Source organism: Bufo gargarizans, chromosome 2 (assembly GCF_014858855.1).
Source record: "Bufo gargarizans isolate SCDJY-AF-19 chromosome 2, ASM1485885v1, whole genome shotgun sequence".
NCBI lineage: Eukaryota > Metazoa > Chordata > Amphibia > Anura > Bufonidae > Bufo > Bufo gargarizans.
Genome location: NC_058081.1, coordinates 63,751,039 through 63,768,057, shown reverse-complemented (window position 1 = coordinate 63,768,057; position 17,019 = coordinate 63,751,039). Strand labels below are relative to the sequence as shown.

Sequence of the window (17,019 nt, the reverse complement as noted above, 5' to 3'; positions counted from 1 at the left end):
GGTCAGTTACCAAAAACTCCCTGTGCATGTGTAAGTCAGTGCATGAGCCACAAGGTGCAGCCTCTCACTTGGACACGTCTGCAATGTGCATATGGCGGAGCTCCACCCACAGATCGTCATCTTCATCTAGAAGGACCTGCTTCTCACGGGAGTCTCCGATGCCAGTGGTCTCATACCTGTGAGGCAGAAAGAAAAAGGAAGGTATATCACATGGGTGTGAGGGGCAACATGGGGTCCTGAGGGCCCAAGACAAAGCAGCCCAAAAGTTAAAGGCACAAAGACAGACATCTCTTGTCTCGCTCAGAGCCTTTACTATGTTATTATTTTGGCTGACATCACTGCGTGCATTTGATTGTTGTAAAAAATGTTTGAGTGCACATAAATAAATAAAAAAATTAAAATAAAATGACAAAAAAATAATTCCACTTTTACTTTTTATTTTACAAAAATATGTTTTTTTATTGGGGTTTACTGGGAATAAATAACTATTAAACGGAACCCGTCACCCTGAAAATGCAGCGTAATCTGCAAGCAGCATGAGGTAGAGCAGAGGAGCTGAGCAGACCGACATGGGTTCTGTGGGAAAAGATTCAGTAAAACTTAATTAATTTATAATAGGTATAATAGGGATGTCCCGATACCATTTTTTTTTTTTTAAGACCAAGTACGAGTACCGATACTTTTATTTAAGTACTCACCGATACCAATTATGGTGTGGTAATGTTTTTACAGCAAATTCCAATTTAAATTTAGTCATATGGGAGATTTATCAAACCTTGTGCAAAGAAACAGCGGCGCAGTTACTGATAGCAATGAAAGAAATTAAAAGCTGGAATTTGGTTGCTATGGACAACTGCTTTATTTTTCCTTTGTACAAGGGTTAATAAATGGGCATATAACAGTGTTTCCCAACCAATGTGCCTCCAGCTGTTGCAAAACTACAACTCCCAGCATGCCCGCACAGCCTTTAGCTGTGCGGGCATGGTGGGAGTTGTAGTTTTGCCATCCCCCCACCACCTTATTTTATTATTTACTGTTTGTCTGTTTTAACATGAAATGGAGAGAAATTAACTGAATGTCTCTGCTATTTCATGCGCCATACCCACCTGGCCTGCTGCAATCCTTCCCATGCAGATGCACCAGAGTACTGGGAGGAAGTGGCTTTAACTTCCTCCAAGTGCTAGGCAACTGCATGGGACTTGAAACACCGCCACACAGAAGTCCCGCTCCCACACTGATTGGCTGGGAGCAGCGCCGCCCGGAAGAAAATTTGACACGCCTCTGCCACCGCTGATCTGGGCCATGAGGTATCAGCGACATTTGCACGATTACAAGTACTATTGCAAAGGTCCGGTATCGGCCCCGATACTGGTATCGGGACATCCCCAATTTATAATTTTACCCGTAAAACTTTTTAATCATTCAGCTCCGCTCCTCCTGCTCTATATCATGCTGCCTGCTAACTGTACTGCATTTTGAGGTGACCGGTTCCCTTTAAGGGCCCCTAGCCCGCATCACCTACTAAATCATTCATACTTTCATGCTTCCCACCACCCCGACCCGGCATACTAACTCCTGCTCTTCCATCTTCTTGTCCTTGGCTTGTTTTCTTCTGGCCAGGGCACAGACATGGTCACCTGCTGCTTGGGGACAAGTCAATGCAATGATGAAAGAGCCAGGGACTGAAAATGGAGGGAGGGAGTCAGTGTCCAAGAGGAAGTCGGGGTCCCAGGCGGCATTGGAAAGGCAGTGGTGGGACAGTGGTGATGAGAGCATGGCTTTCTTTATGTTTTTAAGCCACTGTGCCTGCTGCCTCCAACTTTTTTGCACTGGAATACCCCTTTAGCGCAAACAGCCAGCTCCCTTTGTTGATGCCACAGCTGTAACAGATCGCTGCATTACAAGGGTTAAACAGCCAGGATAGGGGTGTTGCCACAAGGTAGCCACTGTCACCACATATGAATGCTCAGCTGTCAGTGCCATACATCGACGCACTGTGTAGGAAGGAGTTAAAGGGGTGAGGAAAAAGTGCTCCAGGAAGAAGCGCACACAGCGCAAAATGGCGGTGCTGTTCTACGTATCCACCAAACTGCATGTATTAAGTCTTCTAACTACGGTACTTAATGACCAGGCCTGAAAGGGCCTCAATTACCAGCTAGGCATTTAGGCAGTAATTTTTTCCTAACATGTTCCCCAAGAGTCCATAGAAGACCTCTGAGGGACAATTTTCTATTTTTGTTTGGCTTTTCACTGTAACTAGGGAGCCCATAGGTTATAAACCCAAAGTGACCAGTGTAAAAACCTACATAAAGCTGGAGACCCCATTAATCCCTGTAGAACGGGGCTGTGTGTTCCAATACATTACCATCTATTTGCTGCCACTGATTGGAGTCCAGACTGTTTCCCTCACAGAGGATTGCCTGGACGTTATAACTGATCACCTATCCCCAGGATAGGTCATCAGTATCTGATCGGTGGGGGTCCGACACCCAGGACCCCCACCGATCAGCTGTTTCAGAAGGCAGCAGGGCTTGCGGTAGCGCCCAGGCCCTCTCACAGCTTACTGTAGACCATGTGATGTCACGCTTATCAGTCTGGTGGCCTAGGCGCAGCTCAGCTCCATAGAAGTGAATGGGGCTGAGCGCGATACTAATCACAGCTGTTTTACAACGTACGGCGCTGTGCTTGGTGAGCGAGGAGAGCGCCGGTGCCTTCTCAAACAGCTGATCGGCAAAAACTTGAAAAATCTTTTTAAAGAAAACCTGTTAACTCTCCTCACAGATAAAATAAATTTGGATAAACTAATTACAGTGCATTTTTTCTTAAAGGGGTGTCAGCGTTATATAAAAACTCGGGCACCCCCTGTAAACTACCTGAAATTAACAAATAAATGTATACTCCCCTGTTTTTACTTCCTGTGATGTGCTCCTCTATTCCCATTGCTGAGGTCACCTTCTTGGCTGCGGCGGTGACATTCAGTGAACTCAGGTCACCGCTGCAGTCATAGCGCAGACCAGCAATTTCTGTGCAGCTGTGACCTGAGCATGGAACGTCGCTGCTGCAGCCAAGGAAAGGACGCCAGCATCGGGAGGATCAGAGCGCAACACTCGAAGAAACAGGGGAGAAAACGGGCGAGAGCGTCCATTCACTTGTTATTTGTGGCCATTTACATGGGTTTCCCAAGTTTTTATAAACTTGGACGACGTCTTTAAAACCCTGCATTGTGCTTTTCCTCTGTTGTTCCTCTTGGAAAGTCTGAATGAACGGATGGCTGGATGTACCAGGCAGTGCCAGACTGTGTAGTTTCGCACCCCACTGACAAGGGGAACGGCAACACCCAGTTGTCAATTTGTTCTTCCATTTCTAGGAGGAATAACAGAGGAACGACAATACAGAGCTATGAGAAAAGCTGCATCAGAATTATTTCATGGGGAGGGCACGAGAGGCAACAGGTCCTCTTAAAATATTATAGGGGGGGAAATGACTGCAGACGTGGATAAATATGACTGGACAGAAGGACAGCTGTCAGTAGTAATCATACTGACACAGCTGATGGGATGCCCTCCTGGCCCAATGATCACATGTAAGACAACGGAGGTGAGGGGTGATGCACTGCACCTACTGGTATATATCTTGCTGAATATTTAGCAGGTCGTAAGCCATGGCCTGAAAGGTGAGCTCATGCAGGAGAGGAGACACGGGGTCATATCCACGGTCCACAATCAGAAGCTGGGAGCGGGACTTGTCTGGACCCTGGGATGGGAGAGAAATTGGGTAAAACAGAGGGAGGGGATGAGGCAAATCGGGACTGGAATGAAGAAGAGGAGAGACATGGAAACGGTACAAGGAAGATTAGGGAAAGGGATAGCAGCACGGAAAGGATGGACAGCATGGAATCGTAGAAACAGGCCTGCTAATGTCTGCACTTCAATGAGGAGGCCGTGATACCCAACGTAGGTCATCATGTCCTCTCCACAGGCAAGTTGGATCAAAGACAGAGGAACAGCTGAGGACCCTGATGGATCAAGATAAACATCATGGCCCAGGAGAGAGGCCTCACCTCTCCCATGCTGGGGTTGTCGGCTTTGAAAGCGTTCAGCCTGTCTTGCACCATGTGAGCGAGGGTGGTGTTGTCCTCATAGCCACTGCAATGGCAGAAACCAAGAATTAACGGCGATTAGTGTAACAGTGTTATACACATCAGATTAATGTCAGCGACAACAGTCAACTCTGGGGGCAGCAGCTGACCCTCTAATGTAGATAGGGAACAGGGAAGAGAAGGATGCTAGTTTGATATAAAGTGCTCAATCCTTTTTTTCTCAGAAAGATAAACTGCCCCCAGATGTGTCCGATAGCGTCTTATTCCCCTATTCCCACGAGAACACATGCATGCTTGGCCCAAGGGGGGTGTGAAGTTTAGGAAGGAATTTCTGAACAAAACCTATCTAATGGATTGACTTTTACCTGGAAGCAGGTCCTGGAATTTCTAAATGATGAGGAGCACACAGCACCACCAGGTCCTAAACCCACAGAACCCATCAATGCAAATGCTTCTTGACCAGTGCTACACACTACTTACTACATCACATAGGAACCGCATGGAGGCAGGTCCTAGACCTCCCATCCTGAAAGGTACGGATAATAGCAGCTAACACCATACTTCTCTACCAAATGGATATTAGAGTTTCCTATACATACAGCAGCGCTGGATCTCCTACCAACCCCAGCCTGCCCCCGTCCTCCCAAAGTACAAGGGAGTATATGTGCAGTAGGCCCCTCTGAACCACGTGGCCTGGTCACTATTACTAATATCATTGTGCTTGGGTGGACCATGTACGCTTCTCTGCCCATCATCAGGTATGTACCTGCGGTATCTGACAGCTGGATACTCCTTTAAGGTCTCACATAACGTGGCAATCTGTTCCGCCAGCATGTCCAGGCATCTGTTCCGAGCTTCCTTTTCTACCTTGCTGAAAAGAGTGTGGAAAGAGTCCTTTGCATCCAGACAGTAGACCTGGGGGCACAGAACCGGGTTATACAACCTGCACTGGATGTCCAATGGACAAGGTCATTGTGTCCATCCGTGGAAGATCACCATAAGCATGATTATAAAAAACAGCTAATAGGATGTCCAGACCATAAAAGGTTTGGCCCCCTGACTAAGGCTAGGGCTACACATGTGTCGCACACCATTTTTTATGATGATAGTCAACGGTGTCGCACTGACATGCTGCAACTGCGATAGTCGCATAGAAATCCAACTTGGATGTATTTTTTTCGATTGTCGTGTTGCAGTATGTCAGCAGTCCAGCAATCCACCCATTGGGCTGCCTGGCACCCCTCTTTTCTACCCCTATCCATAGCGTGTTCACTTTGTCTCACCCAGGATCCCCACTTAGTCCGTTGATAATTAGATTTACAATGGAGAGCAACGATCATCCACCCGAAATCTTGTGACGATTTTTGCACATCTCTTTTTTCAGAAACACTGCAACCCATTACCCAACGATCATGTGATCACCAAGATCAAATCGCTGCTGCTACCTCTGCCGTATACACCGCACTCAAACTCTGGAATTTGGAATTCTGTTTCTACCTTCTCTTGAGAGTACCTGGCTGTCCCCGACACCCGCTCCGCTGCTGCAGACGTTATTCTAGAACGCTGTTGAAGACGGCCCGTTAAAAGGATTTTATTCTGGATAGGTCATCAGTTCTGATCAATGGGGGTCCGACACCCAGGACCCCTGCTGATCAGCTGATCGAGAATAACATCATTGGTCACATGGTCTAGGTGAGGAAAGGTTTTCAGTATAAAAGTTTCAGAAAACCCCTTTAATGACTAAAGGTAAATTGGTGGTTATTAAGGGGTTAAAAATCACACACAAAAAAAAGAAGTGCGAAGGTGCTCTTAGCCTGAGAATCACAACTACGGTGCATGTGCAAGCGCGCCAATAGCACATTTATATACCTTACCTGACACTCGTACGGGAGGAATGCCAAGTTTATTTCCTTTAATGTCTTGATCACTTTTGGTACTCTGGATTTCCCCAGTTCATTAAATAAGTTCTCTGGACAAGCTGAGGAGGAGACAGATTCACGTTATCACAGCGACCTCCATGGGTGGCGGCTGCTGATGTCATGGACACTTGTGAGGGTCACTTCATTTCAAATTTTTTTGGGGTTAAAATCCTGGGTAGATTCTTAGCGACTAATGATTGTACATGTACAGAGTGGATACCGGCCCTTAGGTAACTTTGACCCCTCAGATGCGACGGCCAACAGCGACCATGGGATATGAGCGGTCAGATAGAGGGAGCGTACACTCTTCATTCTGATCGGCTCCCTTTAATTTTTTTTTTTTTTTTTATCGGAGTTGAAGCCATATGGTTAAGTAAAACTTGCTCTGTCTGCAGCCACCCCTAGGGGGAGCTCACTGCAGACAGATTTACATAGCTCCCATTGAACACAATAATACATATGTATGCACTAATCTACCTCTACGGGGGCTGCAATAAAAATGAGTTTTCTTATCTTAAGAGGTTGAACCCTTTTTCTATATGGAGAATCATTGGGAATTAACTACGGTAGTCACAGTGGGTCTGGCCGCTAATACCCGTGGTCTTAATATGTTTTCAGGAGACGATCTCTGCAGCACTCTGGTTGACAGAGGAGATGAGTGGATCAAACCCCACTCTATGCCATATCTATAAGTACCATGGAATGAGCCACATGTCTATGACCAGATGCACCACCCGCCAATATTATCCCTTATGACCCAATATCTCAAACAAAGCCCACTTTACGTGATGGCAGTGACCCTCACCCAGCTGTGGACCAATACTGATACTCACTGTCTGTGAAGAATATGTGCACAGCTTTGTACATAGGAGCACCAAGGTCTTTGAAGTCTGAAATCAGGGCTCGGACAGACTGCAAGATAAAAGCGTAAAAATAATAAAAACTTTTAAAACATTTCCAACATCATCACATATAAGCCATGATCTACAACAGGGATCAGCAACCTCCGGCACTCCAGCTGTTCCGAAACTCCTAGAATGCCTCATTCACTTCCATGGATGGCAGCTGAGCATGTTTGCATGCTGGGAGTTGTAGTTTCACAAAGCTGGAGTGCCGAAGGTTGCTGATCATTGATCTACAAGAATGAGCACTTACAGCCACGAGTATAACATGGAAAATACAGAAGACTGAAGGACTCCATATAGTTCTCTTCCCAGATCCAATAACCATAAAGTAGGACAGAAGGAATAGTGGCTAATAAAGGGCTCACTTTTCCACCATCCCTTTATGTTAGAAGGGCTCTCAGACAAGGTGATTACAGGGCGTCCCACAGCTAGAAAACCATGATCAGCTGCATCTGTGGGGAAACCCAGCAGCAAGTGAGACATTTCTCTACAGCTCCTCCAGAGGGGAAATTAAGGATTACAGTGTGTCCATTAAGGGGGCATTCACATGACCGTATCGATTTTGTGGTCTCCAAATTGCGCATACTGGCTGTGTCCGTTCCACACTTTGTGAATCAGCATGCCTGCTCTTTGTTAGAAATGCTTATTCTTGGCCGCAAAACTGACAAGAACGGGACATGTTCTGTTTGCGGGGCCACAGAAGGACATACGGTGTGCTGTCCGCATCCTTTGAAATAAATAAGTCTGCGTCTGATCTGCAAAAAAATGCAGTTCGGATACAGACCGAAAATATAGTCATTGGAATGTCCCCTAAAGGGAAAGGCCACGATCAACGTTTATCTCCTACCTATGCACCATCATGTAAATTCACTGGGACCTCCATCGATAATGAGGATGGGGGGTCTCCAAGTCCCCTGTGGAATGGAGAAACAGGAAACGTAATTAAGCTCCTATCCATGAGGACAAAAGCGGTCTCTCTAGTGCCAACTACTGGATAGCTACCCTATAAGTTAATGCCTGGCCCTTTACACAGGTTTTGGAACAGCAACATAGGATAAAAGCCAAACTAGAGACTATTCCATAAGAAAAAGGCCCTTCTGCAGACAGTGATTTCGGGGATTTGGCCCCTTGTCAGTGAAGTGCAGCTAAGTGGTTGGGCTGGGTGAGAATACATTGACGTGGGTCTGGAGAATTAAGTTGCTCCTTGTGGACATCACCAAGTCGGTGTAAGGGGTGTCACAGGCCCGGCAATGCAACCTGGGAAAAAGGGAACTTAAATAAGCTCTCACCTATCAAGACAAAATGGACCACCATAGGGCTGGGTGAAATCAAAAACATTCCCGTTATAAAGATATTAAGAAAATTGTGGGGATAACGATATATACCGCGATAAATACCCATCCCACAAGGAGACATTACTCTGCGTGGGCGCCACAAGGAGACATTACTCTGCGTGGGCGCCACAAGGAGACATTACTCTGCGTGGGCGCCACAAGGAGACATTACTCTGCGTGGGCGCCACAAGGAGACATTACTCTGCGTGGGCGCCACAAGGAGACATTACTCTGCGTGGGCGCCACAAGGAGACATTACTCTGCGTGGGCGCCACAAGGAGACATTACTCTGCGTGGGCGCCACAAGGAGACATTACTCTGCGTGGGCGCCACAAGGAGACATTACTCTGCGTGGGCGCCACAAGGAGACATTACTCTGCGTGGGCGCCACAAGGAGACATTACTCTGCGTGGGCGCCACAAGGAGACATTACTCTGCGTGGGCGCCACAAGGAGACATTACACTGCGTGGGCGCCACAAGGAGACATTACACTGCATCGGGTGGCTGGGGCCCAAGGTGACATTATACAGACATTGGCTGCCTGGCCATTTCCTGCCGTCGGTGAGCGGGGTCATGGGGAAATAGGAGCGAGAAGGAGGTCGCCGCTGCGGGAACTGACGTGTAATGTGTGCAGGAGGCAGGACGTGGACATTTTAGAAGTGGTCAGCACACATGCAACCGCTCCTAGGAGGTCATTAAATACAGTTGTTATTAAGAAACGTGATATCGCCACATCGCAATTTCTTAATACTGCGGTATATCCCAGACACTAGACCACCACTCATCTGCTGCAGGATCACAGAGGTAAATTGAGCTGCCTAATCTTGAACGTAATTGCGGATGAGAATAGGACATGTTCTATTTTTTTCGGGAACGGAATTGCAGACCCGGAAGTTCCACCCCATAGAAATGAATGGGTCCACAATTCCGTTCCGCAAACTGCAGACAGAACAGAATTGCGGACGTGTGAATGGACCCTTACTGTACCTGGGGAAGATTCAGATTGCAGATGGCGACACACACAGGTTATATAGCCAGCATGGTACTGTGTATGAGGCCCTGCCATCATCATAGGCTGGGGAAGGGGGGGGGGGGGGGGGGGGTCCCATCAGCCCAAACTGCACAACCCCTTTATCTTGATTTATAAAAAGGGACAATAAGATCTACACAAGTAAATGAGAACGGGAGGTGCAGGGGAAATATTACTGAAATACGTCATTGTTATGATGGCTGGTTCTAAAAGTAGCATGAGAGGAACTGGTCTGACTGGTTTGTGTCACTGCTGCCATAAGAATACAGGCTTTATTCCCAGCTCTTACACTTTTACCATCACATTGTAGAGGAGTGAGACATGGTCACCGCAGGGGGTCTCTGGAAACCTGCGACGTTACATAATGGCCATGAAAGACCTGGCAGCAGATCCAGGAGGGTGCATGTATAGCATGGCATAACGGGTAACATAAAAGGGTTATTACCATCACTGGGACAGGTCATCACTTAGTGGGGGGGTCTGACCTCTAGGAACCGTACAATGCTGAGACTGAAGAGGTTTCAGCGCTCATGCAGTGCGACACCCTAAGCAGCAGCGCTCCTGGGCACCCGGCTGTGCAGGGAACTGCAGCCTGCCCCAACCAACTGATAGAGCCGTGCTGCAGTCTACCTTTTATATACACAGCATATAGACAGGCCAGCAGGGGTAGTAGAGACCCAATATCGACATCAGGGGTGGCTAGGCCAATGGCCAGGATCTCTGCATCATTGCCAGTAAAGATCGTACAGCCTTAGGGCTCATGCACACGACTGTGGATAGTGGTCCCATGCACTTGAATGGGGACAGAGATCCGCATCCAACGCTCCGCACCGCAAAAAAGTAGTGCATGCACTACTTTTTAGTGCTGCACAGCATCTCCCCGATTGCAGACCCGTTCAAGTGAATCCCCTGTTGATAGCGGATAAGTTGTTGAAATGAGACAAACACCATAAGATTTTTGTGGAAGTGGGAAATTTTTTTTATTTTTTATTAATGTGATACAACTGAAAAAAAAAAAAAAAAAAAAAAGAAAGATTTGAAATTCTGATGCACGAAGGAGCATAAATACCCCTCATTTATTAAGAGGCATTGGTCTCCTAATAAATTAGGTGCATCTCACTTAAGCACAGGGAGATCAAGACGGGCGTATGGGAATGCCAGTGTTGAAAGATCGCCCCCCTATATCTTTATTTTGCAGGTCAGTTCGATTACCGCAATAGCAAATTTACAGAGTCTTATGTGAAGCGCTGATTAGTACCGGTGGACTGGGAAGCGGTGAAAGCGCTATACTCACCTCTTCCTGGTCCTCAGCGCTCTGATGTGAAGGCTGCGCACATGTGAGGGCACAATGTGACCTCACACTGTGCGCGCCACACACAGCAGACTGAAGAGGAGGATTACCGAGCGCGGCCGGTGAGGAGCGGCAGCTTCTGGAGCAGGAAAGGTAACGGTAAGTGTTTTTTTATTTTATTTTGGGGCTGAAAAGATGCCTATGGGGGCTGATGAGAGGGGCTCTTATCTGAGGTGTTATTGAGGGTCATTCATATTGGGGTCTGAGCTGAGGTCTTATTAGGGGACTGACCTGAGGTGTAATGAAAACTTTTTACTTATTGTCCCCCTCTAAAACCTAGGTGTGTCTTATGGGCCGGAGCTTCTTATAGGGCGAAAAATATGGTAACTTAAAGTCTCCATATTCTGATGCCCATAACCTTTTTTAGATTTGCGTCTCTATGGAGCTGGTGTAAGGAATTTTAAGGGTATGTATGAATTTTTGATCAATTTTTATAAATTTTTTGGGGAGGCAAAGGCTGAGGTAGAGCTTATTAGAAACGTTACAAAGTTATAATTGCATGCCTGGGAGCATTCAGAAGGCTCCTGGCTGCCATAGCAAGCCTCTCAGATGGTGTACTCACAATCAACCATGGCATTTGAGGAGTTAAATATCCGCGATTGGGGTGGTCTCCGATTACCGAAGCTGCAGTCAGATGTCTGCAGTGTATAACAGCAGGCACCCACCAGCTATGGCGCCCACTCAGCTCCTGAGCCGTCTCCTTGTTTGATAACCCGACATCTGCTGCATGTACGGTGGATGTCGGGAAGGGACAGGAGGAAACTAGTAAATATGCTTCTTTTGTAATGATTTTTAAACAACTCCTTTAAATGTCATGTACAAAATGGCTGCAGACAATACTAGCATAATATTAGCACTTACCTTCTCGCTGGGAGTGATGAAGTAAATGGCTTCCAGGCTGGGAATTGGTTCTCTTCTTTTATTCACGTCTTCGACAACTGATTTTTGCAAATGGAAAAAAAAAAAAAGAATCATGATTAACAGTCCTTAAAGGGGATGTCTGGGAGCACAATACTGATAACCTATCCTCAGGATAAGGGCTCATTCAGACTACCAAGTGCTTTTGTGGACCGCACATGGCCGGCACCATCCTAGAAAATGCCTATTCTTGGACAAGAATAGGACATGTTCTATCTTTTTTTGCGGAGTCGTGGAATGGAAATACGGATGTGGACAGCACACGGTGTGCAGTTTGCATCTTTTGCGGCCCCATTGAAATTAATGGGTCCGCACCCATTCCGCAAAATTGCAGAACGGGTGTGGACCCGTTCATATGGCCGTGTAAATGGGCCCTAAGTCACCAGTATCAGACGGCTCTGGGTCCGAATCCAGGAACTCCCACCGACCAGCTGAAGCCGGATGCTGAGAGTTGTAGTTTTGGGACAGCTGGGGAGCCATAGGTTGTAGACTACTGCTAAACATGGTCCGATTCAGAGCAGGATATGCTATTCGTTCACTCATACCGGAGACCCAGACTTACTGGTGATGCCTTCATCCAATATGTCTGACATTTTACAGCAGGAGGACAGGATGCGCATGCTGGTGTGATCGATGAGCAGGACCTAGAGAAACAGAAAATCAAGATCACGTGTCCAGTGAAAATGACCACTAAATCCAAGCAAAAAACATCAGAAAGCAATAGTGAAGGGGAAAGCAGAGGTTTTCAGTATGACCGGTCTATGCCTTCATAGCAACACCCATGATTAGTGCATTAATTAATGCATGTGCAGTGCCACCAGACTCCGCCCTCTCTGCACAACCAGAGGCATGATGGGAAATGTAGGCTACTTTAGGGAAATGGTATCAGAGGGCGAGAAGGAACCAAAACAGCAGACACCCCAAAAATGCCACATCAACTAAAACAAGTACTTGTAGATTATTCCTCAAAGTGGCTCTGTGACCTGGATCCCCCTATACAACCAGGCCTATAGCCTGGCAGGGTTGCCGACGCTGATTCCAATGATGCCTATCTTATCTGTAGGTAGTAGCGTTGTGTAGATATTTGAACATTTATAAATATGCTAATGAGTTATAGAAGCACCAGGAGGTGCTCTTATGGTGTTCCAGCACCGCCCCTTTCCTTCATATAACGCCCCCCCTCTCACTTAAGATTGACAGCCTGCGCACTCGTTGTCTATAACGGCATGTGCACACAACATCTTTGGCTTCATCCCGATGAGCGAAGACGCATACTGCGCATGTGCCGTTCACGTCACTGAACCCAAAGTGGCGGGCGCAGTCGGCTTGAAGCTGACTGCTCCGCCACTTCCGGGTTCAGTGATGTGAACAGCGCGTGCACAGCATGTATCTTCGCTCATCGGGATGAAGCCGAAGATGTGCGCACGAGCAGTTGTAGACAGCGGGTGCCCAGGCGAGAGAGCTCAGCGCTAGACCAGAGGTCTAGTGCTGTCCATCTAAAAGGAGAGGGGCGTCAGTATGGGGCTCATTAGCGCATTTATAAAGGTTCACATTTCTCCACAACGCTACTACCTACAGATAAAAAGATAGGCATCGTTTAATTCAGCATCAGGAACCCTACTAGGCCTGGTTGTATGATAATAACCCATGCACTATATGAAAAATTATAATAATGTGCTGGAGTGCTTCTTTATATCGATTCAGGGGATTTGGTGCTCTATAACCGTAAAATGGAATTGTAATACCAATAAAGATATTTTGTAGCTATTCAGAAAGAAAAAAAGATTATGTTTGAGGGCACGGTTGGAAATGGTTCACAATGCTGTACACAGTAGAGGTGTAGATAGGACTGAGATGTGGGTACATAACAGGGACAATGCGGGGGAATGGTAAGGGACGTGGTCCGGTCCCAGTAACCCGCGTCCCTGACTCTTACCTTCCACTCTCCATCCTTCTTCACACTGGCAATCACACCGCTCAGGATTTCTGCAGGGACAGGAGATAAGGAATGAGTGAGAGCATTATGTGCAGAGAATACACTAGTAATAATTCATGTAGGTAAAAGGGCTTTTCCATAATCAGCATTTACACCTATTCACAGGATAGTGTCTGAACAGTGGGGGGGGGGTCCAAATGTTGGGATTCCCACCGGTCAGGAGAATGGGGGTCCCTTCTCAGTCATGTGAAGGACCACGTGGTTCCACATGCACACTACTGCTGTTTAAATAGAAAGTAAGGGACCTCATGACTGGTGGGGTCCCGGTGATCAGACACCTGTGTACAGGGGAGAAGCGGTGACTATAGGAAACCCCCTTGAACAGCTTTTAATGCCAGGCACTTTACGGACCGTGGACTGATCAGTGGGGGGGGGGTCTGACTGCTAGGAAAACGCTGTGCCGTCTCTTGCTGGCTGCAATTCTTCTAGAAGCGTCAAAAATCAGAATAAAGCAGTGGACGGAACCCATACACAGAAAAGGAAGACGCAGATCGGCACAATCTATACATGATCCACTTAATCTTCTTAGTTTTTAATATTGAACTAACTGGCCCGACTTACTTTCCACAGACAATCTACGCTATGGGGGGCATTTGTTAAAGGGAACCTGTCAGTTTTATGGTGTCCTCCTAACTAAGGGCAACATAAATAAGTGACTGATTCTCTTAGCAAAATGCTGGGTCACTTTAATTGACCCAGTCAATCTGCCAACATCTGAAAAGCTCCAGCTGATAATGATGAGTCCTGAATATTCATAAGCTCCTGACTCTCCCCGCCCACCTGCTGCTGATTGACAGTTATTTTCCATATGAATCAGCAGCAGGTGGGCAGGGGAGTGGCTATAGCTCTGAATTAAATATACGCTGGACTCAATGACATCACGCCGGACTCTAATCAGCTCATTAGCATGCAGCATGTGCATCTTTGTGTCTATATTATGAGGTAACCATCTGTCACACCAGTAAGTGAATACATCTAAGGCACTTTTTAGTAGTTAATGATTGTATATAATTAGTTACATTATAATCAAATATCCACATGACAGGTTCCCTTTAAGCCCAAGGTTTCTTACGCCTGCCTTAAAAGGGGGTTGGCACATCTCACACACTGGTGGCATATTGCTAGGATATGGCACCAATGTCAGATAGGTGAAGGTCCCACCTAACACTAGAATAGGGCTCCCAAAAGTAAAGGAGAGCACACCGCTCTGAATAGAGTTCCAAGAAGAGACAAGCTCTATGGCGCTGCTGGAAAAATTCCCATAGAAGTGAATGGTGGGTGGCCATTTTACAGATAGATGGGGGTCCCAGAAGTGGGATTGATTGGCCGACAGCTATTGATCATGTATGGCCAGCTTAACAGCTCAGTTATATGTGCAGGACATCCTGCGGCCATGTTTTCCTCTCATGGCAGGGTTTTCATCTGGCATCTCAGCAGGATAATGCTCACACACAGCAAGGACAGCTGTAACATCTGTGGGCAAATGTTCTGCAGTATAGTATACACAACCTGTATGCTTCCATGCCCAACCGTACCTCACTGCGCAGCCAGGCCAGAGGCCGCACCTCACCGGGCAGCCGGGCCAGAGGCCGCACCTCACCGGGCAGCCGGGCCAGAGGCCGCACCTCACCGGGCAGCCGGGCCAGAGGCCGCACCTCACCGGGCAGCCGGGCCAGAGGCCCTCACCGGGCCAGAGGCCGCACCTCACCGGGCAGCCGGGCCAGAGGCCGCACCTCACCGGGCAGCCGGGCCAGAGGCCGCACCTCACCGCGCAGCCAGGCCAGAGGCCGTATCTCATCTGGCAGCCATCAATAAACGTCTCCTCCTCTAATACTGTAATCTATTACATATATCATCATTACTTTCCAACATCTCCTTCTTGTGACGTTGTGCTTCTCTCAATAAGTGCATTTATCAAACTTAGATCCCATCTACATGACAATAAGATAAGCTGTGTGCCTTGGTCAATAGGGGGTTAAACATGTCTGAGTATTGCAGATAACGCAACCTCATCTCTAAAAAAAAAAAAAAAAAAAAAAAAAAAAAAAAAAAAAAAAAAAAAAAAAGGAGAACTGTACTTAAATTAAAATTTAAGCTAAATTTATCTAAGATATATGTGGATTTTCCGGGCATCTTGCAGGTTTAGGGGTAACACCTGCTCAGTGTAAAGAAACTAGTGCTTCAGTCCTCATCAAAGGACGAACACAAGCAACCAAATAACAGAAAAAAAATACAAGCGAGCAACTGGAAAAGCAAAAAAAGAGGAAGCGCGATGCTGTGACTCTGGGCGGGCGTGACTGCTAGGAAATCCTGTGATAGAGGATCGTTGACAGATAAGCAGAGGACAGCACTCGGGCCCTGAAGTCATATCCCTGCACACATCTATAATTCACTGGAAAAAACATCTCATTCAGGCTACATGCACACGACCGCATGAGTTTTGCGGTCCGCAAAAAAATAAAATGATTTAAAAAAAACGGATGCCATCCGTTTGTTTTTTTGCGGATCCATTGTAACAATGCCTAAAACGGACAAGAATAGGATGTTCTAGTTTAAATGAATGGGTCCGCATCCTGTCCGCAAAAATAAAAATAAAAAACTTAACGGACACAGAAACAAACAACGTTCGTGTGCCTGTAGCCTAATAAAGCAGGCCGAGGATTACACGGTGCGACTGCTGCCAGGAAGGCTTCTCCCGTCACCGGCACCTAACAACCACACCCTGTTAGGGTCCATTCACACATCCGTGTGTGTTTTGCAGATCCGCAAAACACGGACAGCGGCAATGTGCGTTCCGCATTTTGCGGACCGCACATTGTCGGCACTAAGAGAATACGCCTATTCTTGTCCGCTATTGCAGACAAGAATAGGACATGTTCTATTTTTTTCAGGATCGGAAGTGCGGGTCCGCACGTGCGGCCCCATAGAAATGTATGGGTCCACAATTCCGTTCCGCAAAATGCGGAATGGAATTGCGGAGTTGTTTAAGGACCCTTATACTGCCAGCATCTCCTGACCCCATGGCCAACCTGCAGCTCTCCAGCTGTTGCAAAACTACAACTCCCAGCATGCCCAGACTGCCTACAGCTATCAGCCTACAGCAGGGCATGGTGGGAGTGGTAGTTTTACAACAGCTAGAGAGCCACAGGTTGGCCACCCCTGCCATATACCATATCTGTGGATGTTGTGGATTACGCATGGATTTTCCACGTGGATTCTTGTACGGAAAAACACAGCGTAGTAAAGTACCAGCAAAGTGGAGGAGCTTAGGCAAATCTCACGTACACTTTGCTTTTTCGTTCCGTGAAGAAATTGACCCGATTTTGAAATCTGCAACATATCAATTCTTCATGCGGATTTCATCCTTTTCAATGCAAGGGTGGGATCTGCAGGAAAAACCGCATCAGAGCCGCACCAAAACCCACACATTTTAAATGAGGAATTGGTGCGGAAACGCATAGAAATC

The 17,019-nt window shown here is 47.0% G+C and overlaps 1 protein-coding gene across 1 annotated transcript in view; it reads right to left on the bottom strand.

The window, feature by feature from the left end:
* The window catches only part of STXBP2 (syntaxin binding protein 2), a 51,383-nt gene that overhangs the window by 22,238 nt on the left and 12,126 nt on the right, over nt 1-17,019 (bottom strand). The window contains exons 2-10 of the mRNA XM_044279054.1: nt 13,494-13,543; nt 12,120-12,201; nt 11,501-11,577; nt 6,852-6,930; nt 5,974-6,077; nt 4,866-5,014; nt 4,061-4,145; nt 3,623-3,753; nt 69-176 (exon numbers count right to left, since the gene is read on the bottom strand). Of these exons, the coding sequence (XP_044134989.1) occupies nt 69-176; nt 3,623-3,753; nt 4,061-4,145; nt 4,866-5,014; nt 5,974-6,077; nt 6,852-6,930; nt 11,501-11,577; nt 12,120-12,201; nt 13,494-13,543 (865 nt within the window). The remainder of the gene's footprint in view (nt 1-68; nt 177-3,622; nt 3,754-4,060; nt 4,146-4,865; nt 5,015-5,973; nt 6,078-6,851; nt 6,931-11,500; nt 11,578-12,119; nt 12,202-13,493; nt 13,544-17,019) is intronic.